General features: G+C 38.3%; 2 protein-coding genes across 2 annotated transcripts; one reads left to right on the forward strand and one right to left on the reverse strand.

The window, feature by feature from the left end:
• Positions 1 to 1,992: 1,992 nt before the first annotated feature.
• tcf21 (transcription factor 21) lies at positions 1,993 to 3,786 on the reverse strand. Its single transcript, XM_033990983.2, has 2 exons — positions 3,220 to 3,786; positions 1,993 to 2,490 (listed from the first exon to the last, which is right to left on the reverse strand). The coding sequence occupies exons 1-2, from the start codon at positions 3,649 to 3,651 to the stop codon at positions 2,401 to 2,403; spliced, it is 522 nt and encodes a 173-aa protein (XP_033846874.1). The 5' UTR covers positions 3,652 to 3,786; the 3' UTR covers positions 1,993 to 2,400.
• A 15,888-nt stretch (positions 3,787 to 19,674) lies between these two features.
• On the forward strand, positions 19,675 to 23,484 carry tbpl1 (TBP-like 1). The gene is made up of 7 exons (XM_033991171.2): positions 19,675 to 19,725; positions 20,517 to 20,744; positions 20,817 to 20,899; positions 20,979 to 21,042; positions 21,125 to 21,228; positions 22,005 to 22,099; positions 22,792 to 23,484. The coding sequence occupies exons 2-7, from the start codon at positions 20,610 to 20,612 to the stop codon at positions 22,872 to 22,874; spliced, it is 564 nt and encodes a 187-aa protein (XP_033847062.1). The 5' UTR covers positions 19,675 to 19,725; positions 20,517 to 20,609; the 3' UTR covers positions 22,875 to 23,484.
• The last annotated feature ends 257 nt before the right edge of the window (positions 23,485 to 23,741 follow it).

The following is a 23,741-nucleotide window of genomic DNA, read 5'->3' on the forward strand; positions in this document are numbered from 1 at the left end:
AAATCTCTGTCAAGTATTGTTGTTATTATTATAATGCTATTTGGTAATTTGTGTCATTGCTGTACAAATAACTATATATCGAAATTTGGTAAATCATCTTTGTTGTTCAAAGACTATACTTTCAGGCAAAGTAAAATAAATGAATAACCATCTGTCAAAGAGTACATCTACTTTTTAAAGAGGTGGACAGATTAAACCAAAATTGTAACTAGCCACAAGAGTGGCTAGTTACTAGCCATTACTAGAGTAATTTTGTTACCTTCCAAGAAACTAGCCACTTGTGAGGCATCAGGGACGTATTTCAACACAACAAAAAATAAACCTGACTGTGAACAAGATGGAATTATACAAAACAAAGTGTGGTACAATAAACTGTACAAAGTGAATTAGCTATAACACAAATAACATTAATCAGACATTATTTATATTGCACTTGGATTGAAAACGATCTTCCTTTTTTGTTTTGTGCTGCATAACTCTTTTTTCATTAACTATGCACTACTGCCACCTGCAGACTCAAATCTACTTTACTGAAAAAGTAAAATACAGGTAGTACATATGTTGGACAGAAGAGGGCAGGATTGACTACAGAACAGTGTACTTTACAACATTAGTTATTTTATAATGGGTTGAGTATATTGTTTTAATCAAATACTTAAATGACATCTGTAAAGTATTAAGAAACAATGTTAAAAATAGAACCAAGCTTCTTTCACATGTGACCTCCCTCTCTCTCTCTTCTCTCTCCTCTCTCTCTCTCCTCTTATCTTTCTCTCATCCTTCTCTTCTCTCCTTCTTCTCCTTTTCTATCTCACACAGAGCAGAGCTGACCCACCGATGGTCTGTGTAGCTGAGGAGGCCCTGACACTGCTGTTGATGTATGAGGTGAGAGCAGTGTCGCTCTGATCCACTTTTAATACTACAACACTCAGGGATGGCAAATTGTGACGTAGTGACAGTATATTGAAAGCAGTGCTCCCATAATTGTTGGTAATGTATTAATAGAAATGGTAGTAATGTACATGCGTTTTTGTGCATTGGAAACATCATCCCTTTTCCAAAATTTAACATTTATTTTCCTGAATAAATCTTTTATTTCTACCGTTACAATAATAACAACTACGCAATTCAAGAAAATGTTTACGAAATAAATGATTCCGTTTTATTTTAGGCCTATGCATCTAAGGTGAAACTGCCATCTATATGTGGAGCTTTAGCTTTGGAACATTGTTATTACACATTTATTATCATGTGTTAGTATAATTGACAGTTTTGTTATAAGAGTCGAATTCTCACTAAACAGTCTAGTCTAAACTGACCTTCAGGTTACAGGTGACGTGTTTTCAAAAGCAGAAAAACATCTCTTCCATTGATCCTTATGTTTTGGTTATAGAGGGAGATAGAGATGGTGGTGCAGAGGCCCACGTGTCTGCAGCTTCACATAAATAACTGTCTGCTGGCTGTAAACACAGCGGTCATAACCCGAGCCGTTTAAAACAACTGCGCTGGGCGGGACCCGCACCACTACTACTGCTAATACTGTGCCTTTGATGTTACTTTTATTCCCAAGACCTTAAAGGCCCGTGATTGGCTGAGAGAAAGGATGACCACAAAAAAACACTAAAATTAATTATGTGACCCAAATGTGCACATTTCCCCTTATAAGTTTACATTCTGAATTGTTGTTTCTTCGTAAGCTTTCTGTTCAGCTTCTCACCACTCACCTATCCACAAAGTAATGAGAAACTTGTTTTCTCTTTTATATTATACAACTTATAAATAAATTGTACTTATATTGAAAATTGCAGGCTATATTAACTTCTATTTGAATATTATTATTGTTAAGCAACACTACTTTTGGTTGAGTACATTTACCCATTTAAAAAGTCGCAACAATAAATGCACCACAAATGTTACATAGGACACAGCCTTTGAAACAATCTCTGAAGCCCTAAGTTTGTTTGTGTAATGACAAAAGATGTCCTGCGGTATCTCTCAGAAACAACAGAGTGAGTCTTATCTGCCCAGTGCTTTGTTGGTGCCCGGCTTGTGTTATTGTGAAGAGGTGAGCAGATAGGAAAGGTTAGCTCCATGGCCCACACACAAATATTCCAATGTACAAGATGTAAACGAGATACAAATATAGTTTTATATATATATGTACATTTTAGTCAATAGGCACTTGACATTCAGACAGAGGTAAAAATGCACCGCGTACTTACAAAAGAAAGCATTATCTTTGAACCAGCAAAGATCAACAAATGCATTTAAATAAAATTTTGTCATACAGGAACGAAGGAGTTGAAACATTCCCTCCATTATTCCCACTCAGAAAAATGTCTATTGTAATGTCCCCTAAACAGGCAGCTTCAGTGTCTTTGGTCCATGTAAAAAATAGTTTCAGGAGGCAGTGGTTCCACACAGTCTGCCCGTGTTGAGGATCTCCTTCAGTTCGCTCTCTGGCTTTCCAGCAACCATGAAAGGCCACGTCTGAAGAGAGAGGGGGGAAAATGTGATTTATTCAATAATATGTTCCCAGCAGTACAAATGTTCTAAACAGTAAATAATGGTGTACAAATACGTAGACTGTCATACTTTTAAAAATACAACACATTTGAACACTTGCCCCACTGCTTGCGTAACAGGCAAAAACATGTTCTAAAAGGCCAATGTGACTGTCCCATGTTTTCAGGCAGAGTACTATTAAAAATCCTTAAAACATCTAATAATTCAAATAAAATAAATACATCAGTAAATTAACACAATAATCAGCATTATTTATACTAAATTCACATGAATAATTTTAATGATAAGTTTTTGTGCTCAAGTCAACATACAATGACTATAAAGACTGGGATTTTTTATTTATTTATTTATTTATTTATTTATTTTTTAAGTTTTAATTTTAAGTAAAGTAAAACAAATACAAAATGCTATTACTGCCAAATTCCATTCTCAAATTTCAAAAACAAGTCCTGAAAAATAAATGTCTTCATTTTAGCATACATTACTATATAGTCTACTCAACTGTGCCATATTGTGTCATTTGTTCATTCGTGCGCAATGTGCGTAAAAACAGTTGCGTGTTATAATTTTATGTACTGTGCAATATTTTTGTGCTTTTGTTCCTGCTGTATAGTGGCAAACCTGCAGGTGAATCGGGTTGTGAAAGTGAAACACATTGTGTGATTTTAAAAATATATATGTCGGGTGTATTACCAGGTTGACAGGGTGGATATATCCGTTTTCATATTTGTCGTTGGCCAGTATCTGCCGGAGGTGAGCGATGTAGCTGGAGGCCAGTCGCAGCGTGTCCAGTTTGGATAGTTTAGTGTCAGGGGGGACCCAGGGCAGGGAGGTCTTGAGGCGGGAGAAAGCTTTGGACAGTACGCGCATCCTCGCTCGTTCACGTGCGTTAGCTGCGTTCCTCTGCACCTGCTTCCCCTCCTGTAGGGCACCTTTGGTCGCAGATTTCCTTGACGCGGTTTTCCTCCTCTTCCCCTGCGTTCCTCTCTGCTCCTCGGCAGAGCATGCGCCTTCACAGTTCGAGCTCTCCTCTGTGCTCTCGTTAGAGTCTTTACCGGATGAACCAAACTTTAGGATGCCGTCTAGGAGCTCGTCGTCGACATCGCTGAGAGAGCCAGTGGACATGATGGACAGTCTCCCGGAGCGGGTTAACACATGAGAGCAGCGGCGCTGGTGGGACAGGAGGAGATAAAGATGACCACTGCGCTGTGAACTTTCATGTACCGTGAACACACGGTTGACTAGTTTTATGTTTAAGCGAGAGGGCGTTTCTGCTGGGAGGAGACTTGTGGTCCAGGCTCCATCTCAGCTGGCAAAGGGTGAACTGATTTTCAATTAGGCCGACTATTACTAATTTACCACCTTACATTTTAAGATTTATAGATATTAAAACCTTAATCAAAACACAGTTTTTCAAAGTTTCATTTCAAATCATCCAACCCTATATATTACAACATAGGAAATGTCAATATTTTTTCTATTGTTTCTTTGTTTCTTTGTTTAAGTGTGCAATGACCACAAAGTAGTCTTAAGGTGTCACTTTTCTGGCTAAAGCTATGTTTTTATGTTTTTGAGAGACTTGTGATGCCATTGATGGCTCTTACTCCTTGTTAATCTAGATCATTAAAGCTCCACTCTGAGTGCCCATGTAACTTTCAGCACGTCCGTCCTGTTAGTTGGGCTGAGTGCAGTGCAGGGGGGTCAGGTCTCACAAACTGGCGCCTCGGTCCCCTCTGATGAAATAGATACGCAGCACCCAAAATCCCCTGTTTGGCCTTCCTCTTCATTCCACGCTGATGCTCAGCTCCGGCCTGGTCCCCAAGTCCAAACAACACCAGCAAAGATGGGGGCCTTACAGGGCTTTGCACTGAAACAGAACATTCGGGTCTGCAATATTTAGTGAAAAAACTCTTCTTCAAATAGTGGCATTAGATTCCAGGCAGACATTTGGATCATTTCATATTTATTTAAAAAAAGGCCTTTTTCATTCCAGGCTGGTTTTGCAATATAGCAGAAGCATTAGAATCATTGCACAATTCAGATTTATTCAGATTTTTCATTTCCATTTTAGGAGTTCTGAGACTGTAACTCACATCAATGGTTACACCAGACTGAGCAAATGTGACTATAGCACTCCTGTAGAATGGTCTGTGGAATGGCAATAATTTAGCATTTATAGTGAGTTGATTATTTTGTTTTGTGCAGAATACAGTTATTGCTGTACTTCCTTCAACTCATTTTTAATAAATAATTTAATGCACACTTTTATGCCTTCTCAGTGTATAGGTCCAATCTTGTGCATGTGGGTCTGTGGGATGTATATGCGCTCATGCAACTCAAGTGTGTGTAATGATAAGAGGTGTTTCTCTGGAGGGTTGACCTCTGACCTTGCAGTTCCGGTGTCTTCTAAACATGCTACGGTCCTGCTTTTTCTTCCATGCCACGATGCCGTAAAATGGATAAACACATTGTCATTGGTGCACTGTATTTGTAAACCACGGTACTTTGAAGTTAAAAAAAAAATCAACAAAACTAAAATCCCTTGTTTGAAAAGGGATGGTTTGGGAGATGCTCAGGGGGATGGAGACATGGGGGATTCTTCTTGTTTCGTGGGTGGGCTCTGAAATGGACATAGCGGAAAGTAATAATAGACTCTGCTAGATTAATGATCACTATTGAGATACACGACTTTACGATTAGGCAAAAGTCAGCGAGGGAGTGTATCGAAAATAATTTACTGTTACTACAATTTGAATGGAAAATATGCTTTCAATAGTTAGTTCAATAGTTTCAATGTGGGGCTACAAAAGTCAATGGCAAAACTCTGCTGTGCCACCATGACAAAAAGCAACAGGTGGAGAGGGGGGAGTGAGAATGCTGGAGAAAGACAAAAGCAAGGGTCCCCAGCAGTTATGGAGGGACATTTGGCTAATTAGGCGGTTAAGGGTCATAGGTCAGGCTGGTTTGTGTGATGTCACCACTAAGGGACAGGGTCCAGATGTTGTTCGCACGGCCACCGAGGAGGACACCTGATGCCATGGATCATTAGTGTTTCACATGGCAACTGTTTGGAGAAATATAGTTAAAATCATATGCAACCATGTCACATCTATAGCTTTTTTTTTATTTGGAAGGGTATCTGGCGTAACCATTTCAAATCGTATACACGTATATTTTGCTACGCTTCTCACAACTTAAACAAACTTTTTCATTTTTATGGAATGCACTCCAAGCTGCTTTACATTGGATTTATTATTCACTCCCTCACACACCACATTCATGGGTGAAGTGTCTTGCTCAACAATAGAATGGCAGCAACAGAGCTGGGACCAAACTGCCAACTTCCCAGTTATAGAACAATCACTCACCTGATCTCTGTTATTCCTACATTATACTGACAAGATGTTTTTATGTTGTTGTTTTTTTTTATTTTATTTTTTTTATTTCATGTACAGGTGGCTACCAAACACTGCAAAATACATGACACAACATTTTTTGGTAGTGCCATTTTTGTTAAACTAAAAGCAAGAAGTCTGAAATGAAAGGGGCTTAAGGGTGAGAAAAACATCATTCATCTCTGTCCTAGCTCCAGTTGTCTGTCCCTTATCACATCCTCACTCCCCCTCAACACAGCAGACACACTCATGCACTTTTAACACACTAAAGTCTCAGTTCAGTTCAAGTACCTCTGAACGCAGCCTAGAGGAACACAAGTGAACGAGAGGTTGCCGAAAGTGCAAAGATACAGGAAGTGGCAGACAGGCTAGACAATAAGAGAGAATTATGAACATCTTTATGGGAGTAGTTAATATGATATTATTTTTCAAAAACAGCTCAATGCTTTGATATTCGGTGACAGGGACATCCGGGGCCAGACTGCATCAAAATAAGACAGATTTTGTGTCACTTTGCAGGTTAATGATCTGGAAGTCTTGTCCCTAAGTCAGTGTGAGGGAGTTACTCTGGAAAATTCATAGACTAGACTGAAAACACACCTCTTCTCCCTGGCCTCCTTTGCTTATGTGTCATATTTTCTGTATATCTGTTTTGTTGATTTTAGTGTGAAGCACTTTGAGCAGCTTAAGTTGTATTTTAAATGTGCCATATAAATAAAAATGTTTTGAAATTGAATTGAAAATCCAAAGTTCAAATGTTCGATCATACTACATTGCAAATTATATCATCTTAAATTATATGAACCTGAAACTCCCTGTGTAAAAAATGTCATTGCAGTGTTATTATTATTAATTCAATATTCCTGTGATGATAATGATAACACCAAGCTTAAAGATGTGCTTAAAATGATAGATAAACAAATTCAGGCATGAGATGTATTGTGTATTGTGTATTACGTGACAAACTGATATCAGAAAAGTGCAAACTGTGCTGTGGCATAATATCACAATTTATGCTAAGATAGAAACTATAGTTCCTCGACTCAACTTTCCATTACCATAGGTTTGAACTGACAATAAGCTTCATGTGTGGCCGGTTGCAGCTACTACTGAAGTAATATTCTTTTTGTAGATATTAGCAGAGATATGGGCTGTCTGTGTTTGGAACAATAGGACAGTCATGGTTTCTTAGTTTTTGTCTGGTCTCTGTCACCCTGACATAGGCCCTTGCAGAGTGAATAAACAGAGATGGGAGAGGAGGGCTGCATCTGTCCCACGTGGTTCCGCCCACATGTTTGTCTGGGCCCTAAATCCTTCTGTCAGTTCACTCCTGTCTGTGCGGCACCATGGATCTGGTTCTGGTTTGGTCCTGGTCTGGGCCATCTCTGTTCTTGGTCTGGTCAGTGTAGTCAGGTCTAGACAAAACAATCTATAAAACATCCACTAAAGGTTTCTGCTCTGCCCGTTTAAGCTACATATTCAAGAACCAAGTAGAGACTTTGCCCCACTCGCTGATTAATGGAGAAAGATGTGTCAAAATGACGTCTTACCAAAAATGTGCAAAGCAATATGTAGATTTATATATGTGATTTTATGTATTCATTTATTTAATGAGCTTCTCAAAAGCTCCCAAACATACTACAGCATTTTTATAAATCCTTTAACATTTCTTTAACAGGACAATCTGCCAACCAACTCACATTTACCACACCTAGTTATCTCCCAGAGTCTCTTTGCACCTGATCAGTTAGATTGTTGTTGTTAGGAGAAGAGCCGGTGATGGACTGTGCCATGCCCTGATTGGCTGCATCAGCCTGGGCTCTTTGATCTTCTTCCTCCTCATTAATCTGAGAGGAAGACTAGTGTTTGAGTCTGTGGTGTCCTGGAGACAACTGTGGAAAGGTTCAGTTTTATGAAATCACAATTATAAACTATATATACACAGTTTTTACATACACTACTATTTTTGTATTAATTATTTATTTATTATTGATTTATTATATTTAATTATTCTTCTGGTTTTGGAGTTTTTATGTTAGCTAATGTGTCACTAATGACCTACTATTTCCTGGACCATATAGCACAATATCTCTCTATGCCTCACTATGTGGACAACAAAAGAACTACAAAATTATAAATTAACTTGACTTGCAAATTTGCGACCGGACATTCATTTAGCTTAACACAATGAGGAAAATGTACAAGCTATGTTTTGATATTTTTTCACAACTTTATCTGAATTTAATACGATTTTTGGCAGCCGACATGCTCTCTTGCATCATATCAGTCCTATCTCTTCTCTATGTTAGCTCATTCTGTTCACTCAAAGAAGCACACATTTATTATCTGTAAAGTTGGATTCCATTCACTGGTAACTACCACAGCTCCTGGTGCAGGGAGAGTCAGACTTTATCAAACTGCAGCCCAGATAGGAGCAGTCTCCATGTCGGCTTGCATATACAACTACGTTCCATATTTCTCTGCATGAGGGGGATCACTGTTCTGTGTCTAAATGAACAAACTCCAGGCTCATATGAGATACACCATAACCTGATAGGCAGAAATGTGTTGACTGGTTCCACTGTAGGGAGACCTCTGCATTACGCATATCCAGCACTCCCCAGTCCCACAGGGAACCCTCGCCCCCACTATCCCCCAGAATGGAGCCTCCATCCGGGCTGGCCTCCTCACACTCCCCCCTGGAAGAGTGGGTTATGATGCACAGGGAGGGAGCTAGTACAAACAGAAAGATTGACTTGTACATGAGGTCTGCTTTAGTAAACCCTCACATACTAACATAGAGTGACAGATATAATTCGTACTGTAAACATCTCCCACACATGTAATATTAACACTGAAAACATGCGCTGGGATTTTTCAAGTCATACTGACAGTAGGCTATTTTAAAGTAATGCAAATAATGCTGCTGCCTAATGTATCTTCAGGGTAATAAATAGGCCTATAGTTTACATATTCTATTACTAATGAAAGAAAATGTAACTAGCACAAGTAGTTGTAGTAGATGTAGGCTTACCCCGGGTTACGCCCACTGCTCTGTATTTACTTCGTTCTCCAATTTTATTTTCTTAATCAGTGATACGTGTAGGATTTGGCAGGGTTGTGCAGTCATTTTGACGCAACACAAATCAGTGACTCACTAGCATGATCTACAGCTATCCATATAAACTGTCGACAGCTACACGACTCTTGGTTGTGATGACGTTTACGCTGACTTCTGCTCCCATTGGGTACTGCAGTTTTCTAACTCGGATGTCAGCAGACTTGTTTCTTTTATTCAGTTGTTTTTGATATAATATTGCAATTTAAAATGTGCAAATTATAACATAACAATCCACGGGTGTCATAGATTATTATAACTATACAGCTGACACAAGCACAACAGGTCATCTTTAACTTTTGCAGTCAATCAAAAACATGTATTCTTTATGTTATAGTAACAGTCACTATGAATAATACACAAGGATTGTTACTGATATTTCAACAAAAAGTACCATTAATAACAAATTATGTAGATTGTTCACGTCCAAATATTTTCTTTCATGATTACCAAAGTGTGAGGAATAGCTGACATAAACTTATATAGTTGTAGATTTAGCTGACCCAAGTGGCACCATCCTATCATTTCATCCTAATCTGTGTTTGTGTGTATCAGTTCTCCCTGGGGATTGCAGCTACCGGACACAGACAGGAGGTAAGGAAGAGGTGAGGAAGAGGTGAGATGAAGGTCCTGATAAAAGTGCCTCTAATGCCCACACTAACCCTCCAGAGACACCCCAAACCCTCCTAAAGCGCAGTGCTCGGGCCAGGAAGTGGACACGTATGCATGTGTTGTCCTCGCTCATTAGTAAGTGCCTATGTTTGTTTGTGCGACTTTAGTGTGGATACAGGTTTGTTTGTACGACTCAGCTCCGGGGCCAAGAGTGTCCTCTCAAAGGCAGTAGGCAGACACAACGTAGACCTAACATCACTACATACCAGCTTTTCATCTTATATAAATAGCTTGTGTTCATCTTCTAGATTTTGATCATTTCAGATGGAGGGCTTACAAGTCTATGGAAGAGTCACTGTTTTTGAAATAAATATCCAAACACAAAATATACATAGATAGGCTCACTAATAACAGAGATTTTGAACATAAACATCTTTAAAAAAAGCTGACATGCAACTTATATAAAATAAGATACATGACATACACAATATAAATTAGATTTGGGCTGCATATGTAAAATGCAATAAAGCCGTGCCCAGTTTAAGTTTATTCTGTAGTTTGATTGGCTCTTGAGCCTATAGTCGATGGGGTTCCTCAAAGGGAACATCCGAATCTTGTACAAGTTTGCACGAGATTCAGATGTTCCCTTTGATTGACAAATGTTTATTTTGCTCAAAAAGTAATAAAACTGTTGCTTGTCTTTGGTCAGCCTAAAAATCTGAAGTTGACCATAAAAGGTTGATGATTAAGATCCGGCTCTTCCCATTGTTTCTTTGCCTCGTCTGAAAATGTTAGTATGATCAGTCCAGTTAAGGTTATCTAAAGTTAAGGTGTACTACCCCATCACAACTATGCATGGATTTCTGAGTGATGAAAAATTAACACCATTGCCATGGTAATTGACAATTTATTATTATTTTTTTAAGTGCTCAGAAGGGCATCTATAAACATGAAGGTGAAACTCTGTAGTGAAGTAGTGACTACTTCACTACATTTGTGTTGTAATTCACAGTATCATAAAGAACAATATAACTTCAACATGAAGAAGTTATTGACTTCCCATGAGTGGGATAACTTTACTATTTTCACATTTTTGGTGAGAAATGGTGTACACATCCATCAGGTAACGGTGGTCCTTATCTGTGCAGTGTCCCCCTGGTTTCTAATTAAAGATAATAAACCTCAGGATCATTTCTCTAAAGGTCCAAACTCAGCGTCAGCTCTGTCCTCTCTCACTCACACACACATGCTCCGCTGAGGCCACACACGGCTCTTCAAAGCTCCAGGTGTGTGGAGAGATGTTTTACACCGCACTGAACGGTACAAATATCAAGAATCAATGAACGGTGTGAAAGGGCACGCTGCAGAGAGTTATTGAGACAGGGAAGCAGTAGAGAGGGAGGGGGCAGAGGGGAAGACAACAAAAACATATGGACATTCTCTGGTAAAGACATTTTAACTGAAATTAATTGTTAAAAAGTCTGAATGTATTAGCACTGAGATAGTAAGGTGTATCCTGCCTCGGGCTTGAAGATGGGGGGGGGGGTATGACTCTGGTCAGGTATTTGACTCTGCATGACACCTAATGGTTTGGGATAACTTAAGACCCTAATTTAGGGGTGTGAGTTTATGATGCATGATCATGGTGTAATATTATATTGGTTTTGCAATGTCAGTCAAGCAGGTCTATTTTAAATGAATCTGGGGTTGTTATTTCATTGTCAGTACCATCAGAGGTCTCTTAAAAATGGAAGTGGATGAGAGGAAATATTTGTGTTATTCTTTTTGGATTTTGTTCTTTGTTAGTAAGTTATATTGAGTTTACGATCCAGTTGTTGAGTTTCAAGTGCCTTAACCTAAATATACAGGACACATATTTGGACATGGATAGGTAATGTCTAATGTGAAAGCCCAGACCCTCCAGAATTCACTCACTGAGCTGCAGAGGCTGCAATAGCAATGATTAATGATTGACTGCAGGTACTGGGGTTTAGTTTGTGAGGAGAGAGATCAGAGTGAGGCATCTTAGGTTTAAACCAACTGGATTTAGTCATTGGAACTGGCAAGCCAAAGTGAGTTGGCCATCCTTCTTTCTGATGATGAAATGTCTTGAGAACCAAATGATGATATAAACAACTTGGCCATCATGTCCAATGTTTTGTAATTAATAATAAATCAACATTTCAATTATTAAAATAAATCTTTGATTTGAACATGTTTACCTCACATCAGGGCATATAAAATAGGGAATGCTTATGAAATTTGAATTGGGAATTATACATATTCTGTCTTTAATACACAATTTTATCTCATTCCACCGCCACACACTGTTTTCCACCCACAAACAAAGATATTTATTTAGCTTTGAGACAGAAAGTCTATGAGTAAGTTTTTTATTGAGCAAGAAGATAAAAAGGCGGTTCTGCTTTGTGTCCATTAGGGCTAAAATGTCCAGAAGAGCGTCTGATGAAATGGAATAAACTGTTGTGGTTATCTCCTGTGGGCGGCTGCAGGGATAGAGCCAGGGAGAGTACAGCACAGATTCACAAATACTACCTCACACACATACTCACACGCACACACGCGCATGCACAGACACACACACACACACACACACACACACCCACACACACACACACACACACACACTGTAGTACTACTCATGGTACTGCACAGGTCTGTATTTACTCCTAATCATAACACAGTCGGCAGATAATGGCTGATGGGACCGTTGTAAAAAGAACCTGGCACAAGTCTATTTTAACAACCCCCTTCTATGCTCCATTCTGTTTTATAGCTCCTGTTCATTCAGATACCAGTTACAGAGAAAACCAAGCAATGAATACTGTATTTTTCTATTCCTAATATGTATTGTGTTTATTTTGGCATACATGAACTGTCTTATCTGCAATAAAGCAAAGGCAGCAACTTGTTTTCCCTCCAAACAAGTATCCATGTTTGCCTTAGATACAAAATGCTTGTCCAAACATGTTAAAAACCAAACTGAGAAGAGGAAGATAAACAGAGAACAAAGTAACTGCATTAATCATATTGATTACCTCCCATAATAGGTGAGGTTACATAAGGTCTGAGTCATTAGACAATTAGTGTTAAGGACATTGCTATATTATTGCAACAAAACTGGTTGAAAATAAAAGGCAGAAAAAAATAAAGGTAATAGTGCACCTTTGTTTTTTTTCTGCCTTTTATCACTTTTCTGATGGCAAGTCTACCACCTGCTTATGGCTTTGCCAGAAATGTTCCATAGTATGCATTATCTTCATGGAGACAAGCAGGTAATGCCACCAGTCCAAGTAGAGAGGTGAGCCTGTTCCCAGTAACAATACATGTGTTTCCATGAGTTTCCTGTGATATTGTGGAGCACAGTAGGCAATACTATAACATCCTCATAGAGACAAGCAGGGGGTGATTTCCCCTCCAGAAAAGCTACATATTGCACCTTTAAGATGAGATTGTAATTTACAGATAAATCATATTTATCTCAACCAGTACCCTGTAGTTTGTCAATCTTCTATTGGTTCAGTTGGTTCTGCACCTGTAGCAGAGAAAGTGTAGCTTTTTACAGAAACAGTGAAACTTCTCCTAATGTTTTGGTATTCTACTAATGCTATACTATTACTTTGTTTGTCATAAAGCTTAGGTAGCCTGACATGGCAGATGCTGCTCTACTCAGTCATCTCCAAATTTACACCAAAAGCCTAAATTGTCCGTTGCTCATTAACTGAATGTTTTAATAATAAATAATTAGACTATTCGTCTACTAATACAAAACTAAACTAAATGTGGAAGCTATGTTGGAACTCAATCACATCAACCAAGTCTAATTCTGAAAGTAAAAATATTCTGCAGCATGCTAACTTGGCTTCTAGCCCATGGGTATAGGTAACACGAAGTGGGTGGCACAGGGCCGTAGGTTTGTGTAGTACATTGTAGCTGATGGGCTGGCATGAAGCCTACCTGAAACACACTAAAGATGTACAAGCTGAGGCTATATCCAACGACTTCACAAATCAAACTGCACTTGTAAAAGAGCTCATATACAAATTGTACCCAGACACTGGTTTAAGTTATTTTACAGAGGATCTCCTAAACTTTAAAAGTCCGGAAACAATACAACAGATAACTTGAGCAAACTCCCTGAACTCTGAAAGAGGACATGGCCAGCCTGTATTTTATATCTCCGCACAATATATCTGACATGGCTTTATGGGCTTTTTCTTTAATGACTTCCTGTATCCAAAGAGCCTCCAACCTTGAGAATTAAGATCTTCCTAAAATCTCTGTGTTTTGTGTCTTTGAACTGCTCCTGAACTATTCCTGTTCTTTTTTCCCATGCGCTCACACTTGGGCGGCCTCTTCGTGGATGTCCAGTGCTTATATTGTCATTTGGAGCGACTGTAAAGTAAAAGCCTCTTGAACATGATAAGTATATGACCTTGTTCGCGTATTCCTTTCTGAACCTTACTGTGTTTTTTGCATGGCTAAGATGGGGTTACTAATGAGCCAATGTTCAGATGATGAAGCCTTTTTCCAAGAATCTTTTCTCCCAAACGCCCGTGGCCTTTGGATGACTCCCCAAGGAGACCATTAATTCAGATATCAGTGTGAGTGTGTGTGTGGGCATGTGTTTGTGTGTACAACTGGGGAGATTCCAGTTAGTTTTGCAGTGTTGCCGATTACAGACATAATAATTAGCAATTATCAAATTATGTCCATTAATGGGGACATTTTTATGCAGTGGACAAATTGGAGGGGACTGAAAGAGGCACCGTCCCTCTTCCTATCATCTGTCTGCACCCCGGCCCCTGTCTGCTCCCCAAAACATCCTTCTGTGTCATCGCCTCCACCTCCACTCCACCCCCGCTCCACCTCTCCTCAGATCCTACAGGCAAAGGCCCTGGGGTTTTACACTCACATAAAAGTCACTGATCTGATCGTTTATTTAGTTGTATTAATGTGATGATTCATGCTCAAGTCTTTGCAAAGCTCTCCATTACGTAAACATATATTTATTATCTCATTGTGTGTTTTATAATGACAGATATTTGTCTCTATGCATAATATGTCAGTTACATTTATAACTGCTGGTGCAACTAGCCCATTTATTTTTAAGGTTGGTAGTTTGAATCCTTGGGCAAGACACTTTTGCCTCATCACATTAAATGGCAGCCATATCTCCATTGGTTTGCCTCAGGGCACCTATGATTATACAAGTTGCACCAGCCAGAATAGTATTCATCCACTCAGCTGATACCGAGCCCGTGATTATGTGGAACAGAGTTTTATCAGTTTTAAAATCTCCACTCATTAAGATGCACACTTCAGCCACACTGATGTATTATGTGGGCTCTGATATGAGCTGTGTATTCACATGTGTAATTTCACTGCTCTGCGATAATTCCCCCCTCATAATGCCTTCACCGACCAAAAGTGTGTAGTTTTTGTCTCTAGCCATAGGTGACATTTAGGCGCGCTCTTGAGCTGCAGCCGTTTGTTTTGGGAGCGCTCTGTTTCAGTGACAGAGGAAGAGTCCACTCCACAAAGATTACTCCAGCTCATTCTCTGTCCAAACACTGTGGTGTGCCTGGGCCCCAGGGACACGCAGAATCATTTTGTTTGTTCAAGCCTGTCAATGACTGTTTTCAGAATGTACTTTGTATAATTGGAAAAGCCTTGAAGTGATCTCATCTGAAGATGAAAAGTAAACTAACTGACTCTTTTCTTTTTGTTCTGGTCAGTTAATTAAATAAAATTAATTATTTTCTGAACGGTAAAAAAAATCTTGTGTTGTATCATTTCTATGCTTGTAGCTCAAAACATATCTAAAAGTGTAGATGTAGAAATCAAGGAGATCCTAATTGCAAAAATGACTGTATGCTTATCTGGCTTTAATTTGACCAATGACAGATTAGTGAAAACAGCAGGTGCTCTGGGTGCTAAATGTGTAAAGATAATTCTGAAGGCGACGTCATCATTTTAGGACTAGTCTAAACATAGCTTTGGGCTGAGTAGCATAACATTTGTGCAGGTGTGTTAATATTAGGCCAGTAAATCTTGTGTGATGAGTACAGCCGTGATAATCCCTCTGTCTTCTCCTTGCCTCACCAGTCCTAATGAAGTGATGCAGACTGGACATCCAAATCTTTGCTGTGATTTCTTTTCATTACGTTTGAGTGTTTAGACTTGGTAGTCTTTTACAGGCAATACATGTATGCATTTTTTTTTTTCATAATACACTTTGTACTGTGGAACAAATTGCAGACTATACTCACCAACTCCGCATTCGGCAAATTTTTCTGAGCTTGTGATCCTGTGTTTGCGAACACAATAATGGCGAGTTGAATTCATTTCAATGATTTTATTTTTTTAGACTTTGTATTTCATACTTTGAGTCAAAGAAGTTCAAAAACAATAACTCTTTATGTATCTCCAAGGGTCAATTGAAAGGCACAAGGAACCTGCAGCTCATTTTAATTTATACAAATTTTGCTCAAAGCCAAGTTTTTTTTAGGTTTAACTTAAAAATTCAATTTTATATAATTCAATACATGCAATATATTGTTCATCCTGCACCATGATTTAAACTTCACTTTTTTATCCTAGTTTCATATTGCTCAAAAAGATGCCTCAGCATTTATAGTTTCATGCTTTTTGCTGCCTTATCCCAAAGTTTTACCTGCTCTAGCCAAGTCTGTAAGCCTGTATGCCCCTGCAGTGTGTCTGACTGGTCTCTGTGTTATAAACATGCGGGTTGTTCCCACGTCTCTGTTTACACTGAGAGACCCCAGAGAAGAGCTACGACACTGGATTCCCTCCGCACCGCATACTCACACAACCTCTGTCTCATATGCACTGACACTTATCATTTTATTTACTGTCAGTGTGATGCAGTTACATGACATTGGAAAAGTTATATTAAAGAAGACATCTTTCTTCAGGTATTTAACTTACGTAAATCATTATTTTACATTTTGTTCACAATTGATATTGAAGCTCCGCCTCTTTATAGTGGCATTTCACTCTTGAAAGCAGCAGAGTTTACATGTAATATGTTTACATTTTATTGTTGAAGGCATACCTGACATTTTTTAAGTCTACACATATGACCTCAGTTGAGTACAGGGCAGTGGTGGAGATAGGGAGGGTTGAGTGCTCATTTTCTACTCATTTTCTGAGCACTCAACCCTCGAATGTAGGACAATGCAGGATTATACACATATTTGTGAATCAGTAAAAATACAATATAATACAAATCAAATGTTGATTTAACAAGATTCTGAAACATAGCCCAAAATGATTACCAGTACTTCACTCGCAGATTCAAATATACAATTTTAAATTATTGATATACAGTGTTGTGCTTAAGTGGAATGGTAATATATAACACACTTAAAAACCTTCAGTCAAGGTCACTGTTTCACTATTATTACAATTTTTGAACAGTGTTGCACTGAAACCACTATATCCCTCAAAACAGTCTATAGTGATGCTCACTTTCTTTATATTATAAAGAGATTTTTTTTAACCTAAAGTATGTATCTATTTTTAAAATATACTCTATATAGTATATATTTTTAGTATATCCTTCTTATCGAGACCGCTCATCTTTTTGTTCCCACCCTTGTAACAATAAAAAGTATTCAGTGCTTGAGCAGCCCTCCCTTGTTCCCACTAAGACATCAAACCCTGAAACATTTACAATGCTCCAAGTCTGTGAGAAGCTTTAGTGTGGATCCTAAGTCCACTTGATTTAGATGTGTGATGTGCGCCCAACATAAACACGGACAGCACTCCTCATAAACACGTGGAGTTTACAAGCAGAGGCGAGGTCAGGCACCACCTCTGCTCTGTGAGTTTTTAACTACTATTTTTATGTATTTTATATAATGCATCATTCATGCTTAGAGATACAAGATGGTCATGTGACTTTGGCTTACCAGCTGATTGGTTGATTCAGGATTAATGGTTTGTGTAATGGCTCATTATTTTTCACTTTTATCATGCTAACATGTTACCCATGCACACAACTGCCATACAATTCATGTCTGTTATCAAGAAAATGTTTTAGATTCCAGATCACGTCTATTTGTAATACAGTGTTGCAAAATATGATAATAAGTTGAGTAAACAAAAATATTTCATGAGTTACTTCCCCAGTTTTTTTTAATAAACTGTAATTACACCATCCCTCTTAGAGATATACACAAAATCTGTGTTCAGTTGTTACTCTGTACTGCCTTCAGGGACACCACTTTCCTTTCAGGTCTTCAGTATACACTAACAGTAAATCAATTATTGTATGTGGAGATTCACTAACAAGTCAGATTTTTTTTTTTTTTTTAGACCTTTAGGCTTTTTAGGCTATATTCATGCAGATTTGGTTCTGGTTTGAGCTCAGATTAGACCTGATGTAGACTTGATTTGGTCCTTTTCTAGTGCTGTTTTAGTCCTCATGTAATTCAAGTTTAGTTATGAGTTTATTCTGAGTTTAGTCCAAGTTTTGAAGCGGTTTGTGTGCAAGTGTGATCTCGTGCTATTTTCAGCCTTGAGACTTTTGTAGAAACTTAATGGTCTTTTGATCCCTTAGCTGCATTGCGTATAGACTATCTGTGCACCCTGGCAATCTGTATTAAATACACTATTCCCTGTTGGCTCATGAATAAAAATATCTGGCCTTTTCCCTGATCCAATATTATTCCTCTGCACTTAGACTCAGATAGGGCAGCTCCCTGTGATGGACGTGTATTTATCCAAAGACATATCTGACTGTACTAAGGCCTAAGTGCTCACATCTGTGTGTTTACATGTTGCGTCGTATGATCTAATGAGGAGAAGAGCATTGTTCCCCTGGGAAGTCCCTGCTCCAACCCAGTCGGACTGTAAACATACTCCACACGCCGAGTCGACCACATCACCAAACACACACACACTATAACTTACACTAAAACAAACCTGTGTAGTAAACATCCTAGGACATCCCAACAAGGTTTGAGCACAGAACAGATGGGAATAGCACCACCAGGATATATTTCACTATGGGAAGCCTGGGAGGATCCAACAGCAATATGGTAACCAGGGAGGAAGAACAATAACAAAGACTGAATCATAAAGAAGTTATTTTGTGTTTTATTAGGTGATGTAGCCCAGAGAAGTGGCTCAATTAGAAGAGTGCATCAGATCCCACAGCACCCAAATGGACAACAATTACAAATAACTTGAAAAAATGTCAACATCTTGTGAAGGTGCACTATAAATCTACATGTAGACAAGCAGGGTCCATCATCCAGTCTTTAGATGAAATGTTATATTTAGCCTATATTGTGCTCTTAAAGCAAAATTAGTATATTTCCTCTAGCCTAAATCCCATAAACATATGTCAATTTTATAATCTAAATGGCGCATTGTGTAAACCCTGGCTGACACTTTGGAACAGCATCCATTGACTAACTTCATTCATGAGTCACCCAGCGGCTGTGTATTATCTCATTGATAGCGCAAACATTCACTGCCTCCTGAACTGCAGGCTCGGCCGTTTGTCTATTGTATTTTTTTTTTCCACAGAAGTGTCAACTAACCAGATGTGCTCCCTTTTATTACTGACAATAAGAATCCACATGGGATCTGCCAATGTAGAACAAGCACATGAAAAATTGAAGTGCAGCACAACACACATTGTGTGCATTATTGAATAAGTTCTTGTCTTACTGATTGTTCTGTTCATGATGTGCTTTTTAAAAACTATAAACTTGAATGCACTCCTAAAACTGTACAATTGTATTCCTCCACAAGATGGCAGTGTTGTGTAAAAAATTGTAATCTGGTCGAAAATACCCGTGGATCATGAAAATACCATACAAATATAATTGAATGCGTCTAGTAAATGCGTTATACATAGGCTATGTGTTATGCATGCAGCATTTTCGCTAAATGTTTTTGATTTGTTGAGAGAATTTTACTAAATCAAAGGGAGGGAAAGAAACTTACGTAAACGGAAGTCCGTGTTTTTTATTTTGGAGGATTACCGGAAACACTGCTTCCTCCACAGAAAAAGGGGTTTGTACTCAATTCTTTTTAGATGCATCATAAGTGCTACACAGAGAGATTAAGGGGACAGCAAAAAAATCTAATATGGCAAATCTATCTTTAGCTATGGTCTGTTCAAATGTGAAGCCGGAAGAAGCGTTTAGCTTGCTATGCTAATCACTTTTCATTCATTATTGTGTAGCTACTTCTTTGTTGATGGCTAACGGGTATAAAACAATATTTCCCAGTACTATGACGATAGCCATACGCAACATGAATTTTATGTCTTATTTTTCATTCACCTATAGCATTGCGGTCGGTATTATAAAGTTTGAACAGATGCAAAAGACGGAGAGCGTTTGTTAGGCTAGCGCAGCTCTTGGCTAACAGATCTTCTCTTGAAAAGCTTCTCCGTAGCCCAGCTTCTGAAACTGCAAAGCAAGCACCACACAGATTATACACCTGACTTCAGGATATTAATGCTTTGTTTTTACTGTTTCTGTAGTTTGCCCCACTGCATTTACTGACTGCAGTCCGTCAACTTAAATAAATGATCTCCATAGCATCATGAAGTGTTTGCATTTGTAGTGCCAGGTGGTGAGCTATCAAGAGACATACCTTTAGGTGTACTGCGCTGTGTTTTAATGGCACACTATGCTGTTATAAACTGTAAATGCCTTGAAACTATAGGGACAAAAGAATATAGTGTGGTTATATTTACTGTCATCATTATATGATTTAATTTAAACAATAAAAACAATAATAATTGTGATATCTGTGTGAGAAATTGTCTGTAAATGAACCCATTGTTTGGCTTGCAGCTCTTGGCATCCCTGAGTTCAATGATGGTGGTTGGAGCCATGATGAGGCTGTGAGACGTCACCTTCTGTCTGTTCTGTGCTGCACACTTCCTGATGGATTCCAACAATGATGAGGCGCTGGATATTATTGTCACCAATGTGGTGGCTACTTTTAGAACCAGGTGCCATCTGAATTTACGCACCATTGCATTAGAGGGAAATAATGTAATCTATAAGCCTGAGGTTGGGGTAGGTTATTCCATAATTGGCAAATAAGTAATTTTTGATGGTATATAAGTTTAAACTGGAAATTTGTTTCAGAAAGTACTTATGAAGCTGCGTAAGCCCAAGATAACAGCCTCAATATGGTCTTCTGGGAAAATCATCTGTACTGGTGCAACAAGGTAAGGGACAAGTTTCCTATTTCTCCAGATCAAGTAGTAAATTAAAACTTGTGTTTACTGTGATTTGTCATTTCCCTAGTGAGGTAGAAGCCAAGTTGGGTGCTCGAAGGTTAGCCCGTTGTTTACAGAAACTTGGCTTTAAGGTACTGTTTTTTGTGATATTGTAATGTAGGAAGACGATTTGTATTCATTTTAACTGTACCTCTGTGTCTGTGGTCTGTGTAGGTGAGGTTTTCAGCTTTCAAGGTCGTCAATGTTTTGGCAGTTTGCTCAATGCCCTTTGCTGTGCATCTCATAGACTTTACCAAGAACAACAGACCCATTGCAAGGTATTGGCTCTATGTTGCAACTCCTATTGTGCACAAATTTATCCTCGTCAGCAGGAAGTTAGTTTGTACTTTTCCATTAGTGTTAATCATCAATGGGTTGTCAAAATCATCATGCATTAGGTTATACAGATGTCTTGCTTGGATTGAGTGCCCTCTTGTGGGCACACTTGTACAATATTTAACCAACTTCTTAGCTACCTCTTTCTGTATTTATTATATGTCTGCAGATTTACCATATCAAAATGGAGCCCTCAATAAAGAGATGATGTGTCTCAAGGGGTGATCCAGAGTAAAAACTAAGAAACAATCAGAACCAGTGTAAATACTATGCTCTATGAAAAGGGAATTCATTGATTAAGAGGACAGGGCTATGAAACCCACCTTAGCCTATGTGCAAAATAAGCACAGCATTCTCATTCGGCTTATTGAAACTGTGTGCAGAGGGCCCAGGGGTGTTTAGAGTCTCCAAAGCTTGGAACGAATAAATTCTCCCATGAAAGGTGGAAAACAAACTACTTAAACAACTAGTCCTTTTTTTCAACTAGACAAATTTATAGCATGTTTTTAATTTAATGTATAAATCTGACTTCATGGAAATTGATCAATGCAATGTTGCAAACTAGATTATTTTCATAATTTATTGAGATAAATACCAAAATATATATTGTAATGTAGTGATGTTGTAAGTCTACATCACCCATTCCTACCCTCTGGTTAGTTAATTGTTTGCCTTAGTAAGTTTTTACCAAGTTAACAAGTCATCCTTTTCTCTGTAGTTATGAACCAGAGCTGCATCCTGCCGCCACTTATAGGATCAAACATTTAAAGGCCACAATACAAGTGTTCTCCACGGGCAGCATCACAGTCACAGGTACCCAGCACTTCTTTTACAGTACTATTTATAATTTTAGGGGTATTGCTCACTGTGCAATATTGATTACACTGCAACTTGAGTGTTTGCCCAATGACCAGACAGTTCAAATTTATTCTGGCTCTGTCCATTTTCCACAAAAAATCCAAACGTCAGCTAGTAAAAATGAATGGAAATTCAACTTGCATATATACAATTGTCAGAGCAGTTGAAGTCGTAGTCCACAATATGTTCTCTCAAGATAAATTGTATATTGTGTGTCTACCTACATTACATAACAAATGTCCTTTTGTCAGAAATTGAATCCCCTACACACTGCACAATAGACGAGGGGATCGAGGCCACATCATTCACTTTGTTGTGATCTAATTGCAATCAGGAAATCCCGTTGCACTAACCTAATTCTCTGAAGAATGTCTTAAAAATGAAAGTTCAAAGCCTCGTTATATGACATTGTAGAGATCTCGAAAAATCTAGATTGAGGTTATAAGTCTATAGTATAATTCCATAATTTTTTCCCTCCTTAATCTGTTTAAATTTCTGGCTTGTGTCTTGAAAAGTTACTATGGCTTAATTACGATTTAGGTATTCCACTGTATACATAAGTCATTGTGTTGCTTTCATTGGTCTTGTTGTATAACTTGTAATCACATACATTGCCTTCTTACCCAATCTCTTCCATCCATACACAGGACCAAATGTGCAGAATGTGGCTACAGCTGTGGAGCAAGTCTACCCTCTCCTCTTTGAGTGTCAGAAACCTCTTTGTAAATAGTTTAACTGGGAGAGACACTGAAACACATGCGGCCTAAGGAACAGAGACAATGCACCTTATGCCAGGAGACCCCCCTCCACTACATGCCGCAACACTTCACACGATTTTAACTTTTTAACTCCCCCCAAAAGCAAAGTGTGCAAATGTCTTCCAAATCTCACCAAGAAATCACATACTTTTAACCAAAGTTGTAGGTTCTGCACGGTTTTCATGAAATATCAAGATTTTATTCTCATATTTTTAAAAATGTAATCTACCTGTTTTGAAAAGTGACATAGACCAAATTAAGACATCTAAGTGCATGCATTTTTATGTGGAGTGCAGAAAATCTCTGGTTGGCCTGATTGGATATTAACTCTTCTTGGAAGCAGTCCGTCCATTACTCTGTAAGAAATGACTACCATAGCCTTTTAATCATGAGTCCTGTTCGTGTCATACCACAGGTTTCTAAGGACACGGCTTATTTTTAACTTTAGTTTATGTATACTATGTACTAGATATTTTTCAGGTAACATTTAAGTGTGAAGATAAAAAACATCCACTTTTGCTTAATTACACAAGAAATGCATTTATTTAAATAACATTGACAAATTATTTTTGCAGTGTCTAACTGCATAACAATAGACGTGTTAGATTTGATAATGCACACAGCAACAGCCATGTCTTAACTTTTTGACAAACTTATACATTGGATGCCATTACCTGTGTAAATACAGTATAAAATGTGAGTGTAAATGGTAAAGGAGTTTGACTAAATGTTGTACATTGTTTTAATAATGTTTAATTTGATTTGTTTGAACCAGTGTCAACTGCAGATTTCAGTATTTTGTATTTTCTATAAAATTAAATTAAAATCTGTTACCATGT

This window comes from Periophthalmus magnuspinnatus, chromosome 24 (assembly GCF_009829125.3).
Source record: "Periophthalmus magnuspinnatus isolate fPerMag1 chromosome 24, fPerMag1.2.pri, whole genome shotgun sequence".
Lineage (NCBI taxonomy): Eukaryota > Metazoa > Chordata > Actinopteri > Gobiiformes > Gobiidae > Periophthalmus > Periophthalmus magnuspinnatus.

Excerpts from the sequence above, each read along its gene's own strand:
- tbpl1 (XM_033991171.2), top strand. The coding sequence starts at position 20,610 with ATGGATTCCAACAATGATGAGGCGCTGGATATTATTGTCACCAATGTG. Across the intron at positions 21,043-21,124 it reads TACAGAAACTTGGCTTTAAG|GTGAGGTTTTCAGCTTTCAA; the intron begins GTACTGTTTTTT and ends TGGTCTGTGTAG. Across the intron at positions 22,100-22,791 it reads GGGCAGCATCACAGTCACAG|GACCAAATGTGCAGAATGTG; the intron begins GTACCCAGCACT and ends ATCCATACACAG.
- tcf21 (XM_033990983.2), bottom strand. The coding sequence starts at position 3,651 with ATGTCCACTGGCTCTCTCAGCGATGTCGACGACGAGCTCCTAGACGGC. Across the intron at positions 2,491-3,219 it reads ATATCCACCCTGTCAACCTG|ACGTGGCCTTTCATGGTTGC; the intron begins GTAATACACCCG and ends CTCTCTCTTCAG.